General features: G+C 50.1%; 1 protein-coding gene and 10 non-coding genes across 12 annotated transcripts; 9 read left to right on the top strand and 2 right to left on the bottom strand.

Annotated features, from left to right (window-relative positions):
* Positions 1-1822: 1822 nt before the first annotated feature.
* Positions 1823-1896, bottom strand: TRNAT-AGU (transfer RNA threonine (anticodon AGU)). Its single transcript has one exon. It is a non-coding gene; the product is annotated as a tRNA-Thr (tRNA).
* A 2350-nt stretch (positions 1897-4246) lies between these two features.
* On the top strand, positions 4247-4319 carry TRNAR-ACG (transfer RNA arginine (anticodon ACG)). The gene has a single exon. It is a non-coding gene; the product is annotated as a tRNA-Arg (tRNA).
* Positions 4320-4670: 351 nt separating this feature from the next.
* TRNAV-CAC (transfer RNA valine (anticodon CAC)) lies at positions 4671-4743 on the top strand. Its single transcript has one exon. It is a non-coding gene; the product is annotated as a tRNA-Val (tRNA).
* HMGN4 (high mobility group nucleosomal binding domain 4) lies at positions 4673-8304 on the top strand. Of its 2 annotated transcripts, none has more exons than XM_087827722.1 (2): positions 4673-4826; positions 7052-8304. In XM_087827722.1, the coding sequence occupies exon 2, from the start codon at positions 7120-7122 to the stop codon at positions 7387-7389; it is 270 nt and encodes an 89-aa protein (XP_087683848.1). In that variant the 5' UTR covers positions 4673-4826; positions 7052-7119; the 3' UTR covers positions 7390-8304. The 2 variants fall into 2 exon arrangements, 1 of the variants encoding a protein (XP_087683848.1); XR_015716102.1 differs by lacking the exon at positions 4673-4826 and adding an exon at positions 5664-6896 and having other exon boundaries at positions 7052-7084.
* A 3330-nt stretch (positions 8305-11634) lies between these two features.
* TRNAK-UUU (transfer RNA lysine (anticodon UUU)) lies at positions 11635-11707 on the bottom strand. The gene has a single exon. It is a non-coding gene; the product is annotated as a tRNA-Lys (tRNA).
* A 675-nt stretch (positions 11708-12382) lies between these two features.
* On the top strand, positions 12383-12454 carry TRNAA-CGC (transfer RNA alanine (anticodon CGC)). The gene has a single exon. It is a non-coding gene; the product is annotated as a tRNA-Ala (tRNA).
* A 531-nt stretch (positions 12455-12985) lies between these two features.
* TRNAI-AAU (transfer RNA isoleucine (anticodon AAU)) lies at positions 12986-13059 on the top strand. The gene has a single exon. It is a non-coding gene; the product is annotated as a tRNA-Ile (tRNA).
* A 1045-nt stretch (positions 13060-14104) lies between these two features.
* TRNAP-AGG (transfer RNA proline (anticodon AGG)) lies at positions 14105-14176 on the top strand. Its single transcript has one exon. It is a non-coding gene; the product is annotated as a tRNA-Pro (tRNA).
* A 260-nt stretch (positions 14177-14436) lies between these two features.
* TRNAK-CUU (transfer RNA lysine (anticodon CUU)) lies at positions 14437-14509 on the top strand. Its single transcript has one exon. It is a non-coding gene; the product is annotated as a tRNA-Lys (tRNA).
* Positions 14510-14586: 77 nt separating this feature from the next.
* Positions 14587-14659, top strand: TRNAK-CUU (transfer RNA lysine (anticodon CUU)). The gene has a single exon. It is a non-coding gene; the product is annotated as a tRNA-Lys (tRNA).
* Positions 14660-16297: 1638 nt separating this feature from the next.
* TRNAY-GUA (transfer RNA tyrosine (anticodon GUA)) lies at positions 16298-16385 on the top strand. The gene is given in 2 exon segments: positions 16298-16334; positions 16350-16385. It is a non-coding gene; the product is annotated as a tRNA-Tyr (tRNA).
* The last annotated feature ends 609 nt before the right edge of the window (positions 16386-16994 follow it).

The following is a 16994-nucleotide window of genomic DNA, read 5'->3' as shown; positions in this document are numbered from 1 at the left end:
GGGAATGCTGTTTACCAAGCAATGGCGTTCTATTTACCAAAGACTCATCCCAGGCCTGAGGGCAGTGGGCTCACCAGGGCACGCTGCACAGGGGCTGCTGTCCCATGAGGGCCCAGACACTCACCAAAAGGCCACAGTGTCACTGGCTGCCCACCTTCAGCCCCTGTTTGGGTGGTGACTCCATTCTCACTGCTTAAAAGGTTATTCCTGGTACAGGTGACTGAAGCCACATCCTGGAATTTTAACAGTACTTTTCCAGGAGGAGGCAATGTTTGGGAAATTTTTAATGGCAGTGCCTTGTATTTGGGAAACAAACAAACTTGGGTGGTCTTTGGAAATCACTGTTGAAGGCCCTAATAGTTCAGCCAGTCGCCTGCTTTCCCCTACGTTGCCCCAGAGAAGGACCAGGAACAATCACCTTCCCGTAAGCTCTGACCTAACACAACTCAAACAGCTCTGCTGCTCAAAGGGATGAGATGTGAGTCTCAGTGTCCTTTCCTCATTCCGCCCCAAGCACTGCTCACCCACACTGTTCACCGCCCGCCACCCTCCCACGTTGTATATCCCAGGGAGGAGAACTTGATTTATCCCTGCTTTAAAAGTATTCATTTGTATTCAAATTGTGATTTTCAAAAGTCAAAGGAAAGCAGAGTCCAAACTTTAAAAAAAACACAAAAAAACCCTTGGAAGCCTCGGGCAGTTGCTTTTCTGGTTTAATTTGTAATGTGTGTGTGAAACCTCACCCAGAATAGACGGGGCTCCCACAGAAACCCCTCCCTGAGAGCAGAAAGGAAACCGGTCACAGATTTTAATCAGCTCCTCGACTCCCCTCTCCTTCCCTTTTCCCCTTCAAGGGAAACGGTCACCACACACAGTACTGAGCAGGTGACAGATTCTTAGGAAACATCTGTGTCCTTCCGTTCCCCAGCTCTAGCCTCTGGGCATGAGGCACCCTGAGGAAGACCTTATCAGATGCACCTGGACGCGCCCTTTCCAGCTGGCACCAGGTGCCAGTGTCTGGGGGAAATTATATTGGAAATTCTGGTATTTCTGAGTCTTCTAAAAGAGAAGAAATGTCACCTTGCCAAATGCTTTGCCAAAGCCTGTCTTCATCACCTGAGGCTGAATTGGTGATACCATGATTTCAGAAACCCCTCAGTGTGTGTGCAGAAGCTGCTGTGGAGAAAGCCTGGTATCAAGCACCCCCTGCCCCCTTTGCCAGCTTTAGTAGATGCAGAAGCTAGTCATCTTTTTTTTTTTCTTTTTCTTTTAAAAACTATTTATTGCATATAACATCCATTCAGAAAAGTCCACCAATCTTGAGTGTACAGCTAGATAAACTCAGAACAAGCAGGAGGCTCCCCGGCCCCTTACACGTGGTACCTATAAGGTCGGCTTTCAGTGCTGCTACGAATGGCGCTGCTGCAGCCTTCTCAGCACACACCTGTCAAGCATCCCTTTCTAAACATCCCCGCAGACTGGGAGAGGGCGCACCTTTGGGGTTTTCCCAGGAGAGAAGACAGAAGGATCAGAGGTCATGCAGCTTGTAGTTTACATTTGGTGACATTGCCTTCGGCTGTCCCTGGGTCCTTCTGTACTGGCTGAAAAAAGAACACGTGGAACAAAAATATGGAAATTTTCTTCAAATGAACAACAAGTTCATCTCCTTATTTTTATTTTTTATTTTTTGTAAATAACAAGAAAGTCCATCCTCAGACGCATGTAAAACACTTCTGTGCAGCCCCATTGGCAAGATTTACCCTTAAGATTTCACTGTGATCACCCATCCCCTTTGCTGAAAGGGAAAAAGCCACACACAAAAAGGCCCCGCTGGGATTCGAACCCAGGATCTCCTGTTTACTAGACAGGCGCTTTAACCAGCTAAGCCACGGAGCCGGCCCGCCGGCTCGCGTCCAAGCCGATGGGGAAAGAGAAGGATCTTTGCTTTTGTTCGGTGCATTTGTTTATTTATTTTCTCCCTACGAGAATCTGGAGCAGCCCCGATGCTTCCCCGGGCCCTAAAGATGAGCCTCCCCTTCGCCCCCAAAGACCAAGAAACCTCGCGGTTATGACGGGAACACGGAGCGCCTCGGCGCGGGGCGGGCGCGGAGCCGGGGGGGGGGGGGGGGGCCGCGCGAGGACGCGCCCCGGGCGGGCGCCCCGTGGACACCGTACAGTCCCGGCAGCAACCGCTGGCCCGCGCGGGGCGCCGGCTACCTGATCCCTGTTTCACGGCTTTTGATTAAAATCCCAGCCATGGCCCACCCCACGCGGGTAGGTTTGGGCTCCCCCCGCCTCCAGCTCCCGACGCCCACCTGTGCAGTTCCAGGGCCGCACCTCCCAATCGCGAGGCTTCCGAGGGCAAGCCGGGTCTGGAAAGAGAGAAAAGGGCGACCCCTTCTCCCCGAAGCTACGGAAGGGGAGACCCTTTCTCGCCCTAAGACTTGTCCAGAGGATGTTTCGATGATACCCAGCTGAGAGCGTTCACAAGCATGTCTCCTTTGTCGCGGGGCTGGTGTGAGCGTTTGTGACTGTTCCCAGCGTATTCTGTGCTGTCGAGGAAATCTGTCCGTGGGGATATCATCTGAACAAACAGCTTTAGTGAAACTGAGCAGTTTACAAATTGTCGCCGTGGCTGTGAAAGTATCTTCCCCGCTGAAACCTGTAATGATGCTGGGCTGTCTTGCTTGGCGGTGATGCTGAAATCGCCAGCCGCGCATTTCCAGCCCGGGCCGCGTCGGAAGGGCTCCTCGCTCACGCTCGGCCCTGGCTCCTGGCTCCTCACGCGCTTGGGGGCAGCGTGGCTCTGCTAGGTTCCTTGCATTTGGAAGTCAACGAACTCAACACACAGTTCGACTCAAACGCCATGAAGTAAGTACCTGTTCCTTTAATATTGTGAGATGAGCCGTCATCTCTACTAGCCTGCTCGGAGCCAAGAGAGTTATAAACAAAAGTCACACCTGATACGTCCTTGACCGGACTGCGGCAGACTTCAGGACAGCAGAGCCCACCGTATCTGGTTTGGTTTTTCCCTTCGGCATCAGTCAAAATTTGTACAGAAATTCTAGGAAGTCAAAGGAGTTAACATGCCAGAGGCAAGTCTCGGGAGAAAGCTGAGACAGAGCAATCACTTCCGAAAATCAGGGTGTGAACTCTTATTTTCCCAGTTCCCAGTGTGGCCGTGAAGGCCCCTGGAAAGGCCCCCCACCTTGGCTTTGTTCCGCGCACGGGAAATGGGAGCAGGGGCAGATTGCTGTGTCGCAGACACGACAATAATGTGAAGAAGCGTGGGAGTGGCCCGCGGTGCCCTTTTCCAAACGCTTGGCAGAGAAACTGGAAAAGGGGTAGTCTGTGAACTTCGAATTTTAATATTATATTCTGTCAAGTAATAACTGACATTTTGTGTTTTCTTCCATTATGACTATAGGCAACACGTCACAGTTGTATTTCAGCAGTTTTGACGTTGTCACTATTGGAAATTACAAATATTTTCTTACAAATTTGATTTGTTCCAAATTTCTTAAAATATCATTTGTTAAAATAATTATGCTCAGTACTGCTTTGAAATTTCAGTATTGATAGACCTCCTGCTGTTATTGTGCATTAATAAAGGAGAACAAATATATCATACCATGCATTTTTAATATTTTAAGAATATATTTAAATATAATTGGTTTCCCTTTGAAATCTTATGGATTTATCTTTTTATATATTAAAGAGACATTACAGGGGAGCAAGATCTCAAACGCTCTGGGGAATGACAATTTTGTAGCTTTTGTGCATTCGGAATAAGGGAGGGAAAATGGGAGAAAACTAGGTGCAGGACAGGTAACAGGCCAGGTGCTCCCCGGAGGGTGGTCACTCCTCGGGCGCGCGAGGGATTACTTCCCGCGTTCCAAAGGTGTGCGGACCTAGACGAGCAAGGACAGCGGGCAGGGTCTGCTTAGGCGACAGGACGTTTTACTAAAGAATTAGAGACGTGGAGCGCGATTCCCCGCCGCGACCGGCCCGACCGGGCTTTGGGCTCAGGTCGCCTCCTGAGGTTACTGCCGCTCGCTGCTTTCGGCAGAGCCCGTTTGCTCACGGGCCCGGGGCCGGTGTGCGCGGGAGGAGGGACGCGGGTCTCCAGGGCCGCCCACCGGGCGTGCGGAGACCAGGCCGTCAGCCGGGCGCGCCCCCGGCTCCCCGGGGACAGCCGCGCCGTCGGGGTTTTGATGAAGACGGGCCGCCGCCTCGGTCCCCGCGCGGGCCAGTGGCGCAATGGATAACGCGTCTGACTACGGATCAGAAGATTCCAGGTTCGACTCCTGGCTGGCTCGGTGGGCACGACGCAATTTTATTTCTTCCTCCGGCGCCCGCGGAGGAGTTTTCCCGCGGAGCAGGCGGCGGCGCCCCCACGCGCGGCGCGCCCGCCCGCCGATCGCTCGGAGGAAGGCTCGGGGCGGAGGAACCTTAGGGAAGGGCAGCGGCTGCGTGAGACGCTCGGGCTGAGGAGCCGTGAGCAGCCCCGCGCGAGGGCTGGAGCCCCTTCCGCGCTCGCCATCCGGGCGTCCAGCGCGGGAGCCGGGCAGGGGGCGCGCGCAGGCGCAGCACAGGCGCTCCCAGGCGCCGGCGCGGAGGCGGGCGGGGCGCGGCGGGAACAGGCGGCTCGCGCCGCTGGCTGCCGCGGCGTTTCCGTAGTGTAGTGGTTATCACGTTCGCCTCACACGCGAAAGGTCCCCGGTTCGAAACCGGGCGGAAACAAGCTTTTTGTGGGAGTGTTTTTCCATTATGGAATGACTGACTTAAAAACCTATTTTACTTCATTTTTACACGTTCACGGCCTGGTAAGCACGTGCTTCCTTTTCCCGTTTTGCTCGCCCCGGGCCGCGGTGCTGACGTGGGCGCGGAGCCGGGCCCCGGAAGCGCATCCCGCGCTCGCGGCCTTCCTGCCCGCGGATCCCGGCCTCCCGGCCGCGAGGGGACGGCCTGCCGCTCGGTGAGTGCCGAGCCTCTCGGCGCCTCCTGGCCCGCGCTCCGCGCGCTCTAGGCCGGCGGGGTCGGTGGCACCGCCGCAGCCCCGGCAGGGAGGTAGCGGCGCGCGGTCCCTCCCCCCCAGCTCCCAGGTGTCGCCAGCGGGACACCCTCCGAGTGGACGCCGACGGGCCCAGGCTTCCTCCGCTTGGCCTGCGCTCCCGTCAAAGGCGCCCCCCCCCCCCCAAGTTAAGGGACCGACCAGCTGCCGCGGCCTGAGGCGTCGCCGCGCGGGTTTCCCGCAGGACCTGCCGCCTGGTTGGCCTCTGACCCGTCGGACACCCGGCCGGCGGCCACAGTCACCGGATCTTCAAACGCGTTTTGGGGAACCAGGTCTCGTTATTCCACCTGTCGGCCTGGGGGTCCCTTCCTAGGCCCGTTACCACCACTGTCGTTTCCATCCCTGTTTCCAAGGGTCAGAAGCCAGTCGTCCGGATCGCGGTGCTCGGGCTCCCTCGGTGCCCGACTTGAAGGGGACGTTGGTGACGCGTTCGTGGCGACCGGGCCCGGGCCCTCCTTCCCAGCGAGCGGGTTTCTTATCTGTTTAAACAGGCAGCGGGGCGCCCTCCCCTCCGTCCTCGCCGCTTGAGCTGGGCCCCGTTAGCGAGGCCGTAAGCGGGGCCTGCCCTCAGTTCCAGTTACTCTAAGATCTTCTTATCTGCAGCCCGGCCGCACCACTCAGGAGGGGCCCCAGGGCCAGGCGGGGTCGCGCGTCGTCCCCTCCAACCCCGCGTCCTTCCCGTGTCCGAGGACAGCGCCGCGTCCCTGGGAAGCCGGGGGAGCCCCAGCCGCCGGGTGCACCCGGTGACTGGTAGACGCGGGGCTCAGGCACGTGAGACCGGGTCCTGCCCCACCTCCCCGTCCCCTTCCCCCGTCTCGTAAACGCCGCGAACGCAAAGCGGCCCCAGCACAGAAGGAGCTGAGAGTCCAATGGACGGACGAGACAGCGGACTCTGTCCGGTCCGACGTTACTGAGTTAATGAGGGACAGTGCAGAAGCGCAGCCCTGGGGAGCAGCACTGCGGGACCTTGGAGTCCACCCCCAGACACCGGGGTCATAGCCGAAGCCTCGGGTTTGCGAGCGGGGAGAGGAACGCGGGCGACCAGAGCGGCCGGCCCCGGGTCCGCGTCCAGCTTCTCGGAGACACGTCCAGGCGCCGCTCCGGGAGAACTAACGATTCCTGGACCGCGCGGCGCCCTCGGGTGCGTCCCTGGCCCCGGGCCCAGATGGAGACAGGGTCAGGGCGCAGTCACTTGGGTTCCGCACACCTTCCTTAACCCCAAACGGAAACTCAGGCTGCAGCCTCGACTGACGTTCCCTTTGGAAGGTGGGGGAGAGTGACTGACACCCTGTAACTCTCGCCCCCGCAGCTCACTGCGCCTTGCCTGTGCTCCTTTATTTTACTCTTATATTACACACCTTATTCTGTCTTTCCTAAGCCTGGTGTTAACCACCTTCTTCCAGGCCTTTCCTCCAACCCCAAGGCCCTCTCTCGCCGTGAGAGGCAGAGAGAGGAGGGGGCCTTCTGACTTCGGGGTGGGGTTGAGATCAGTGCTCAAGTCAGAACTATCTTTCGGAAACCCAGTTCGGTAACAGTCAAGGGACCAAAAGGACGCTGCTAAAATGTGCCTTGCATGTGTTCGCTGCGTCGGGAGTGAGTACTGGATGAGGTGGGATTTGGTGCATGGACAGTGGAGACAGACTAAAGATGAAAGAGAAAACACACTTTCACGCGCTCATTCGCCATTCAGGCTTCTAAGAGGTGCTTGTCAGTACTCGGCCCGGTTCAAGTTTTCAGTTTGTCCTTTCCTCCTGGACCTACAGAAGTTCTTCATATAGTCTGGCTCTAGTCCACTGTCAGTTATATGCATCATGAGCATCAGGTTGTAACTTATCGTTTTACATTTTTATGCTATCTTTTTGATAAACACAAATTATTAATTTTAGTATAATCAAATTTGAACTTTAATGTAGTTAAATGTCAGTCTTTCCCTTTATGGTTTACACTTTTTGTACCTTGTTAAATGAATCTTTCTAGGAGCAGCGTGAGGAAAACAGGAGAACCCCCGGGACTGGAAAAGCCTCCTGTCAAGCACCGCTGCCACCATGCCCAAAAGAAAGGCAAAAGGAGATGCTAAAGGTGACAAGGTGAAGGTGAAGGATGAGCCACAGAGGAGGTCTGCACGGTTGTCTGCCAAGCCTGCTCCTCCAAAACCAGAGCCCAGGCCTAAAAAGGCCCCTGCAAAGAAGGGGGAGAAGCTGCCCAAAGGAAGAAAGGGGAAAGCAGATGTTGGCAAGGATGGGAACCCTGCAAAAACTCGAGACACCACCACAGCCCAGTCACAGAAAGCAGAAGGCACTGGGGATGCCAAGTGAAGTGGACTTTTCATAGTCTATACTTCTAATGACTCTGTTTGAAATACTATTTTTTAAATCAAATTTTATAAAAACGTAGGTTGTTTTTTTTAAGTTATGTTGTTAGCACACAAGACACTTTGTTGCCATCTTTTGTGGAAAGGGCAAGTACCACTAATACAGTGTTTAGAGGCTAGATTGAAATGGAGAAAAATAGGATTTGCTGTTCTTGTTTTTGAAGATTATTCTTGGTTCCATTTACACTTGAGTCACTTTGGCTCAGAAGACTTTCATTGTGGGAAACCAAATGTCATGTCTTCTTTCCTGATGCCATCAAGATATAGCTGACTTCCTGAAACCACAACTCAGGATGTGGCCTTGGTACCCCTAAAATCGACTGTTTTGGGTAGCAGCACTCAAGCTTTCTGATGATGACATCGAGATGGTGTTGCTCAAAAGAACCAAGATTTCTGTTTGTAGTTTGTGGATCATCCCTTTGAGAATCCTGCAGGTTTTAGGTTTTTTTCTTCATGTCAAAGTTGACCTGTGAAAAGTTCTTACATGCCTCATGAAATGTCTATCCCTTCTGAAATCTTTTCCTGTTCAAAGCAGCAACCGAAGATTTGATTGACTTTTTGAGGAAGGGATTTTGGAAGTTGTAAAATTTTATAGCTTGTTACCCATATTCTGTTGGAAGTAACTGGTTTTTTGTTGTTGATTTGAGTGTGTGTGTTCTTTTAAGTATCTGCAAAAGCTGAATACAAACTGGCGGTGGGGAGGGGATCATTTCCTACCCAAACTCATAAAGATATTTTTTACTGCCTTGTGAAAGTTGTATAGTTTTGCTTTTCCCATTTATCTTTAGCCTTTCCTGAACTGATTTTTGTGAAGCATATGAGACAGAAGTTCAATATAGTATTTTTTCCATATGTATAAGTGGTTGTCCCAGCACCATTTTTTGAAAAGTTTATCCAGTCCCCCACTAATCTGTAACATTGGCTCTTTCATAAATCGTTTCCGTGTGGGGTGGGGGTAGGGTCTGATGGTGGTTTCTGTTCTGACTGACCAGTCAGTTTGTCTAACCTGTGGCAGTGCTGAGTACTACAACTTTAAAAAGCAGTCTTGATACCTCAGGACAAATCCAACGTCCACCTCCAACACCTCCACCAAATTTATCTTCCTCAGGAGTGTCTTGGCTATGACTGACAAGTCCTAAATCAAACAAAAGTGTTAGAATTTTATTGGATTTGTATTGAATTTATAAATTACATTGTTTAGTATTTCAATCTATGAACGTAGTATAGCTCCATTTATTTAGGATCTTTCAATGTTTTTCAATAAAGTTTTATAATTTTCTCCAAGAATATCTTCTTTTGTTAATATTTCCTAGGGACTTTATACATACTTTTTTATTCTATTTTATATGGTATATTTTTAGTTACTACATTTTGCTTTCATTGAAAGTTGATTTTTGTATACAGCAACCTTGCTAAACTCTCATCAATTCTTACATTTACATATTTTGGGTTTTCTACATAGACAACCATAGATTCTCTACATACAGACAATTTGTTCACCACCTTAAACCATTTTTCCTTTTTCTAATATGAGACACTGTCCATGTGCCCAGGGAGTGGGGAGGGGTACAACAGTGAACAAAACAGTCTCTGCTTTCACCAAGCTTATTTTCTGGGGGTTGGGGTGCAGGTAGAAAATACACATATTTATGTGACAGGGAACTAAGTGGGTACTTAGGGTGGTTCAGTGATATTTCAGCAGAGCACTTAGTGAAATAGGGGAACATGAGATGTGACTATGAGGGGAAATCATTCCAGCAGAAGGAATAGCAAATGCAGAAGTGAGGAGGAAGTAGGAGGCAGAAGTGGCTGAATTAGAGTGAGGGAAAGAGCGATAGTTGATGTGACTGCAGAGATGGCCAAGGGCCAGACAATGATGACTCTCCAGGCTGTAATTTCTCTCCATGATAGGATGCCATTAGAGTTTTGAACAGAGAAATGACACAATCTAAGGTCTGTGTGTGTGGCTGATGCATGGGCTATAGGCTGTAAGGGGAGAAGAGTTACAGGAGGAAGACCAGTTAGATGGCTGTCACAAATGAATTGCTGGGAAGTCTACTTCATCCTGGCATATTACCATCCTTCTTCTGCTAAACCATGCCCACCCCATTGTATTCCATAAATAACAAACCTCTACTTTCCTTTTTCCCAAACAGATCAAGATTAAAGATAAGCATTCTCTGTTCTCACAGTCCAAAGCCAAGTGATATCACCACATAGCAGTGTGCTTAGTGTTGTGATAATGCTGCAGGAGACCTAACCTGGACGCCAGAACTTGAAGGGGTTTTAGGGAGGGCTTCATGGGGCATTTTGACACCTAAACAGCAAAATGAAAACAAACAGAAGTTGGTCAAGCAAGGAGTGCAGAAAAGTCTTCTAGTAAGAGTAATAACACTTTGAAGGATGTGAAAACATGGTGCACAGATGTTCAGTAAGTTGTTGAATCAACAAAATAAAATGCATAACCAAGTTATATTAGGTTCTTTACACTATTTAAGTGTTTATTGTTTGCCAACAACTGTGTCTGCTCAGTGATTTACATGCATAATTTTATTTCCATGACTATATATTCAATATTACTACCCCCATTTCATTTCAAATGCAAGTAATAAAAATAGTCTGCAAGCTAAACAGTGGTAATTCCCAGTGAAGAAGGGTAGTAACGAAAGGACAGTAAATTCCAGGGGGAAAGTGGTCGTGGAATTCAGAGCGCTAGTATGTCTCCAGCAACATAAAGCGAGAAGGAAGACTGTTTCTGTACAAGGACGGTAATTTTTTAGACAGAAACATTCCTCAAATGGGAAAGGGGAAATGAGGAAAACGTGAGTTCACCTTTAAACGCCCTTGCCCACCTTTCCGATCCATTAGGCACTTACGTTTCTATCTGTCAAGTCATAACCTAACGTGCTGGTTTACAAACATTTTGGGAATTTGGTGTCTGACTTGAAACAGCTTGAGTGACCCAGAGTTCTCAATAATCGAACTTACAACTCTCGAAAACGGAGGCACTGGTCCTGCGAGGGTTGAAAAGAAGACGGAGGGACACTCATTTCCCCGTATTCGTCCTCGTGCCTCTACGTTCGGTTCTCAACTGTGGTCACAGCGACCCCGTAATACAGACACCGAGCCTCTCCAAACCCCTCCAATGGCGCCCCCGTCCGGTCACAAAAATGGCGTACGAAAGCCCTACCGGAACTTCCGGCGGACAAGCCGCACCGCGCAGACGCACTTCCGGGTCCCCTCTAGGCCGTTCGGAGGGCCATCTTCTCGGTGACCCCGCGCTCCGGCCGGTCTGGATTGCGCTGGATTCCCAGGCTGCCCCTTGGAAGCTGTAGAAAAAAATTTAATTTTTCTGTTATCTTCTGGATCCATTAGGATGAAATTTCTGCTTTGATCAATTACCAAGTGAAGTCTCAATCAAGGGCTATCAAGCAAGGCAGGAAAAATGTCGGTCAGGTGACTGGAGGCTTTGGCTCACGCCAGGACAGGGGACTTGGATTTAGGGCAAGAGTTGGAGCAGGCAGGTTATTCAGCACAGCACCCATCCCCCGGTACCATGTTACACCTCATTTCATGGTTACCCTACAGCCCAGTGTTTCCCAAGCAGGAGGACTTGAAATCAACTTAATGGCGGGAAGCACCCAGCATTTAGAAAAATCAGCATCTGAAATAGCAGAATGTAGGGCATGTCAAAGAGTGAGTGGTAATGAAGGCAACCTTTGTTCCTGTTACCTGTGTGTTTCTGGATGCAGAGGTAAACTAAACTTCAAACAGGTGCTGGCCAAACGGTTTGGAAACCGCTAGGCCATGAGTTCTGAGTGCCGGCCCCACTGCAACATGCCGTTTACCTGGGCATCCCCAGAGCTGAGCAAAGCAGGCGACCAGACGGGGGCACGCTGATGCACCGCGCTTTTGTTGCTTTTCAAAAACAGTTTGACCTTTGATAACTGGTAACTACTGTTAATAAAACTTTTTCTCATGCTCTAGATGAAATATTTTGTGTGCTGTGGTTTCCAGCCGCCTTACTAAAAGGCCCTTTTATTTTCTGAACAGACCCTAGTTTATTATTTCGATGCCGTGCTCAGGATTCCCTCTTATTTTTTAGGGAAATCAACCTATGAATTGACAATTCCTTCCTTCCTGTCACTATTTTTTGAATAAAATTGCAGAAATAGAGGAAAAACGAAAGCGCCCGAACAGGGACTTGAACCCTGGACCCTCAGATTAAAAGTCTGATGCTCTACCGACTGAGCTATCCGGGCTCACGCAAAGAAGGCGCTCACATCAACTATACTTAATTGAACTATAAAATCGAAGGCGAAAGTCATTTTAGAAATTTTAAGTGATTTCTGTTCAGAGCTAGTCATTCTGAAAATGCTTGTTAATACATACTGGACTGCGTAGAATTCAGTGCAGCCAAGAACTGTCGAATGCTGGCCTTCAGTTCCTAGGCTTCCCGGAGAAATAGCTGAAATATTCTACACTTGGGCCTCCGCAGAGTACTTTCAAAAGGAAGCCGATCCAATGCTGTTCTTTAACGAGTTAATTAAATCACCTTTTCCGCGGCACTTTGGACACCTAAAAAGGGACAGGGGAAACGATTTGATTTTGTGCCGGGCCTCAACTGTGTTTGGAGAAAAGAGTAAAAAAAAAGAAGTAAGCTTTTAGGGGGAGCCCCGCTCCCCTTTTCCTGGTCAGCAGGCACTTAGCTCTATCCCTGTATCTCTGCGTTAAGCGCTGACAAGGTCAGAAAGCTGCAAGGCTTCCTCCACTTGGAATAATGACAAATGTCCCATCAACCATTTCAAGGTTTTTATGAATAAGTGAAGGAGAATTTAGCTTTAACATTCAGAAAATCTTACGATTGCGGGGGGGGGGGGGGGGGGAATCAGATTTTAAAAGTTGGGGAGAAGAACAAAGTGACCATCCACAGGGCAGGGGATGTAGCTCAGTGGTAGAGCGCATGCTTCGCATGTATGAGGCCCCGGGTTCGATCCCCGGCATCTCCAAGTCCCTTTTATTCACACACTATGAGAAGTTACATTTTAAAAATGTCCAAATATGCTGTATCATCCTCTTCATTAATTTCTTACAGTGTCCTTTTAGCCACTGCGTGTAAACTGTGTATGTAGAGAGGGAAACTAAATTGCTTAAAAGTCTTTTGGTAAATCTTTATCTGAAACGAAATTGAAAGAGATAAACATACCCAATGGAGAGGCCGAAGAGGAACAACCAGGAGAATTGCCCAGGATTCATTAAATTAACGGCCACCTTATGGTGTCTGGCTGGCCTTTAGAAGAGAAATAATCTTATTCTGAGAACACCAAGACGGAAGGAGGCGTATTGTTATCCCGTGGTTGCTGCGTCGGGTACGACAAAATAGGACCAACATTGGAAAAATGAGAGCCCCGGGTCGGTGTGGGCGAGTTCAGCTGCTGGAACGCATCACATTGTTGGAAGGGGGGAAAAAAACCCAAAAAACAGCAAGGTCAAGAGGAGAAATCTCTTCTACCCTCCTCTCGAGGTGGCGCTTATCGGCTGGCCGGTTAGCTCAGTTGGTTAGAGCGTGGTGCTAATAACGCCAAGGTCGCGGGTTCGATCCCCGTACGGGCCAAGGGTGCTCTGTTTTTACTTTTACTTTTATTTTTTCCGCGGCCGTGGTTAAGCTCGCGGCGTTTCGCACTCGGGTGTAGTTTCCTAGAAAAGGAAAGACCCAGGCCCGCCTGCAGCGTCTCCACCGCCGCGGGCCCTTAGAGGGAGCCCAGAGCGCGGGCCTGCGCCAGCGGAGTTCTCGCAGCGCTTGCCCTGGGGCAGCAGACACGCTGCAGGGCACCTTAGCAGTTATTAAATTCATCAGAAGGAACAAGAATGTCACCAGGTTGCTGGTCAAACACTTCCCTCGAAATGCTCCCAAACAGATAAGTCTTGAGCGACTGGAACGAGGGGCCACGTGAGCAGCCCGGACTCGGTGTCCCCGACGCGCAGTGTTTCCATCGGGGCGGATCTTCAGAGGATCCCACCTTGAGCCCTTTTCCAGGCTCTGTCACCGACCTGTCCCTCTGTTCTGTCATTTCCTGGTGTGACTCCTGCCAATCAGCCTCATTTTTCACCAGACTTTCAGCGCCCTAATTATGTATCTCCTGGTTCCTTGTGCAGACCATTTCCTCTACTCATTCACGTCCTCACAGCTTCGTATCCTGCTGAGTAAATTTTCACCTGTTTTCACTATTTTACGTGGGAAATGCTGAGACCGAGTGGGTTTGGGAACGCGCACATGGGCCAAGTTAGCCCCGCGCTTACAGCTGCAGGGGCCGTAGGAGCCTTGTCAAAATGCAGCCTATGGGACCTCGCCCCAGAGAAAGGGCACAGGTTTCTGCGTTTCTAACAAACGCCACAGTTGTTTATTCAAAGGATGGGTCAACAACCTCTGAGAAATAAGGCTTTATATAGTCTTTAGAGGGTTGGGTGGAGGGAAAGTCCGGGGAAGTTCTGAGAGCAACAGGTTTTTCAAAGTAGGAAAAATATGAGAGAGGAAGGTGGAGGGAGAGAAAAAGAAAATATTAGTTATAGTTGCACACATTTATACATGAAGTACAAAAAAACAACAAACAGAAACTCACCATATATTTAACACATTCAGAAGAGGCCCGCAGGCGTGTGGCTCGTTGGTCTAGGGGTATGATTCTCGCTTAGGGTGCGAGAGGTCCCGGGTTCAAATCCCGGACGAGCCCAACTTTTGTTGCTTGTTTCTCTCACGATATTTTGTGGTCTGTCAATACAGGTTGGTGAGAATGGGGGGAGGTGGGAAGATGTAGTCAAAGTGCGTGTAGCGCATGCTAATAATTTCACAGAATGCTTACATTCTTTGAATTTCATGTGATTTTATCAATAAAACAAAAACGTGATCTCAATATCTAGAATCTTCTATCCAAAGTCATCCCAAATAGAATCTTAGTAGTTTCATAGTACATTGGGACCGTTTTCCACAGGTGCCCGGCTAGCTCAGTCGGTAGAGCATGAGACTCTTAATCTCAGGGTCGTGGGTTCGAGCCCCACGTTGGGCGGGTGTTTTTAATTTACTTCTAATGTTTTTTTCTGCTTGATTTTGTCTCATAGTACACTGGCCGTGCTGTAAACACGCGCCCGGCTAGCTCAGTCGGTAGAGCATGAGACTCTTAATCTCAGGGTCGTGGGTTCGAGCCCCACGTTGGGCGAGTCTTTTTAATTTACTTCTAACGCTCTTCTACTTGATTCATGTACACCCATTAGCTCCAAAAGACATCCCTCCTCGCTGTCAAACGAGAAACTTTAGAGCCCAACACCCTTAAAGCGTGGAACTACGGAATCTCCGTGAGCGGCTACTGCTCCTGGCTCTGCTAATCAATTCCGTGCCCTCTTAACTCCTGAATGTGGCCTCACTCCCCGTCCCCCTGGAGGGAATGTATTTTTCTGGCCTATTACTTGTGTTCATATTTGGTCTATAGTAGGCCGTTTACTCTGTATAGTTAGGCTCTTCGGATGATCCTGAAGCACCATCCACACCAGAAAAGGTCTAGGATGCAGAAAGAAGGTGCAGAGATGTTGGAAAAGGTAAAGTCTGACGGTGGACAAAACGATCCAGAGGGAACAGTTTGACGGGCAGAGGCTCAGAGGCAGCAGTGTCCACGGAGTCTTGAGAATGGAGACTCCACGTTCTGATCCAAGCACATGTCATTATGGAAGCATGGATAACAAATTTTCTATTACCACCGCCTCCTACACCTTTTCGGGGCGTGGTCACTCACACCAACGCAGCACAATAGACACAGTGTCCAACTTTTCTTCCCCTTCCTGTGGCAATTAAAGAACCAACCAAACCACCACAGGTTGCAATTGCCTGCAAAATAAAATCCAAAAGTTTAAGCCTATTTTTCAAACTCCAAACTGCATGTCTACCCCAACTCCTCTGAACTCTCTACCTTCTAGAAGATACTGCCCTGTCCTGCCACTGATGTGTGTTCGCTTCATTCCCACCATGCACACTTTTTGCTCAAATACATGCTGGTTGTGGAGCAGGTCAGTTCAGCCCTGTACTTCGCCAATATTATTCCAGATTGGAGCGAATTTGGCTATTATTAGTGACTTGAAAATCAGTCCCCTGGTCAAACCGACGGAGACTTTTTGAGATTTCCCCCCCTCTATAAAATCCCACTGCTCATGTCTTCCTTTATTATTCCTTTGAAGCTTTCGTGCCTTTACAGGTTTGTGTTTCACCCAAACACCCACGACAACGAGAAGAGAAAGCAGACACACAGATTCTAAAAGCCAAATTAACCACACGCTTTCCCTCTGACTTCACTAGCGCTGTTCTAATGCTCTCTCAGGCCTCACTCAGGACAATTAAATGGAAACGCCTGAGTTTGGCTACCCACTGTACATGTGAATCACCTGGGGAGTTTCTAAAATTTCAGGTTTCTGGGCTCCATCTCAGACATACTCAATCTGAATTTCTGATGGTTTAGAAACCTTTTTTTATTTAGAGGTGATACTGATGGCATATGTAGAAAATGCCCTCACACACGGGTGTGTACGCCGAAGTGTCTAAAGAGGAAAGTCATGATATCTGCTACTTATTTTCAAGTGTTGCAGCTCAAGAAATGCGTACACATGGAAAAGAGAGCGGAGAGCGAGGAGAGCCGCAGGAAGCAGGGACTTCTCTCAGCGGTGCCCGACTGCTTCTTGCAAATCAGTGGCTGTTCCCGTTTTCTCCTTCGTCCACGGCGACCTGTCCACGACGCGGACACGTGAGGTGGCGGGTCGCTGGTGCTGTGAGCAGAGTTGGCATCCGCGGAGGGCAGCTGGCCCTCGTGCTTCCTTCGATAGCTCAGTTGGTAGAGCGGAGGACTGTAGTGGAAGCTCCCGGGCATCCTTAGGTCGCTGGTTCGAATCCGGCTCGAAGGAACTGACTTTTTTGCGTCCCTTTTCATTCCCAGTCCCTCCCAGTTCTCTAAGTCCTGGATGGGCATCTATTTGACTTTTTCTTGTGCAGCGAATCTATGTTTTTATATCAATCGTTACTCTCCGTAACCATGCCTAATACGGCGACCAGACTTCAGTCCCTTGGTTCGCACGGAGCCGGTTCCGCAGAGAAGTCCGGAGCCGGACCAGGCGATCAGGGGCGGCCCAATGGGCCCAATGGGTCGAGTGCTGCGAATCAGCCCCCCGGCGGAGACCCGGAGGAGGGGGGGAAGGGCTGTCAAGCGAACCGACAGACCTCGGGGACCTGGTGGAGCACGCGCGCCCCCTGGTGGCCAGAGAGTCCTGAGCCTCAGGAAGGATTTTCCCAGGTGATGCCCACAGCCCCCGCCCGCGGGACGAAACTCTGGCACTACGCCCACTGCTACCTTTAATTAGGTAACGGCCTTCCTCAACCTCTGCTAACAACGGTTAGGGAACGTCAGAATCACCTGCGGAGATTTTACAAAGCGCCCCCGCTCTGGCCGCGTTGCAGGTAGCCCCCCGCCTTGGTAGTTTTAAAAGCTCCCAGGTGATTTTAACGTGCTGCAAGGT

Source organism: Miniopterus natalensis, chromosome 19, assembly GCF_054644295.1.
Source record: "Miniopterus natalensis isolate mMinNat1 chromosome 19, mMinNat1.hap1, whole genome shotgun sequence".
NCBI lineage: Eukaryota > Metazoa > Chordata > Mammalia > Chiroptera > Miniopteridae > Miniopterus > Miniopterus natalensis.
This window is presented reverse-complemented; position numbering and strand designations above follow the sequence as displayed.

What these genes read in the sequence shown, in the direction of transcription:
- HMGN4 (XM_087827722.1), top strand. Translation starts at nt 7,120, where the DNA reads ATGCCCAAAAGAAAGGCAAAAGGAGATGCTAAAGGTGACAAGGTGAAG.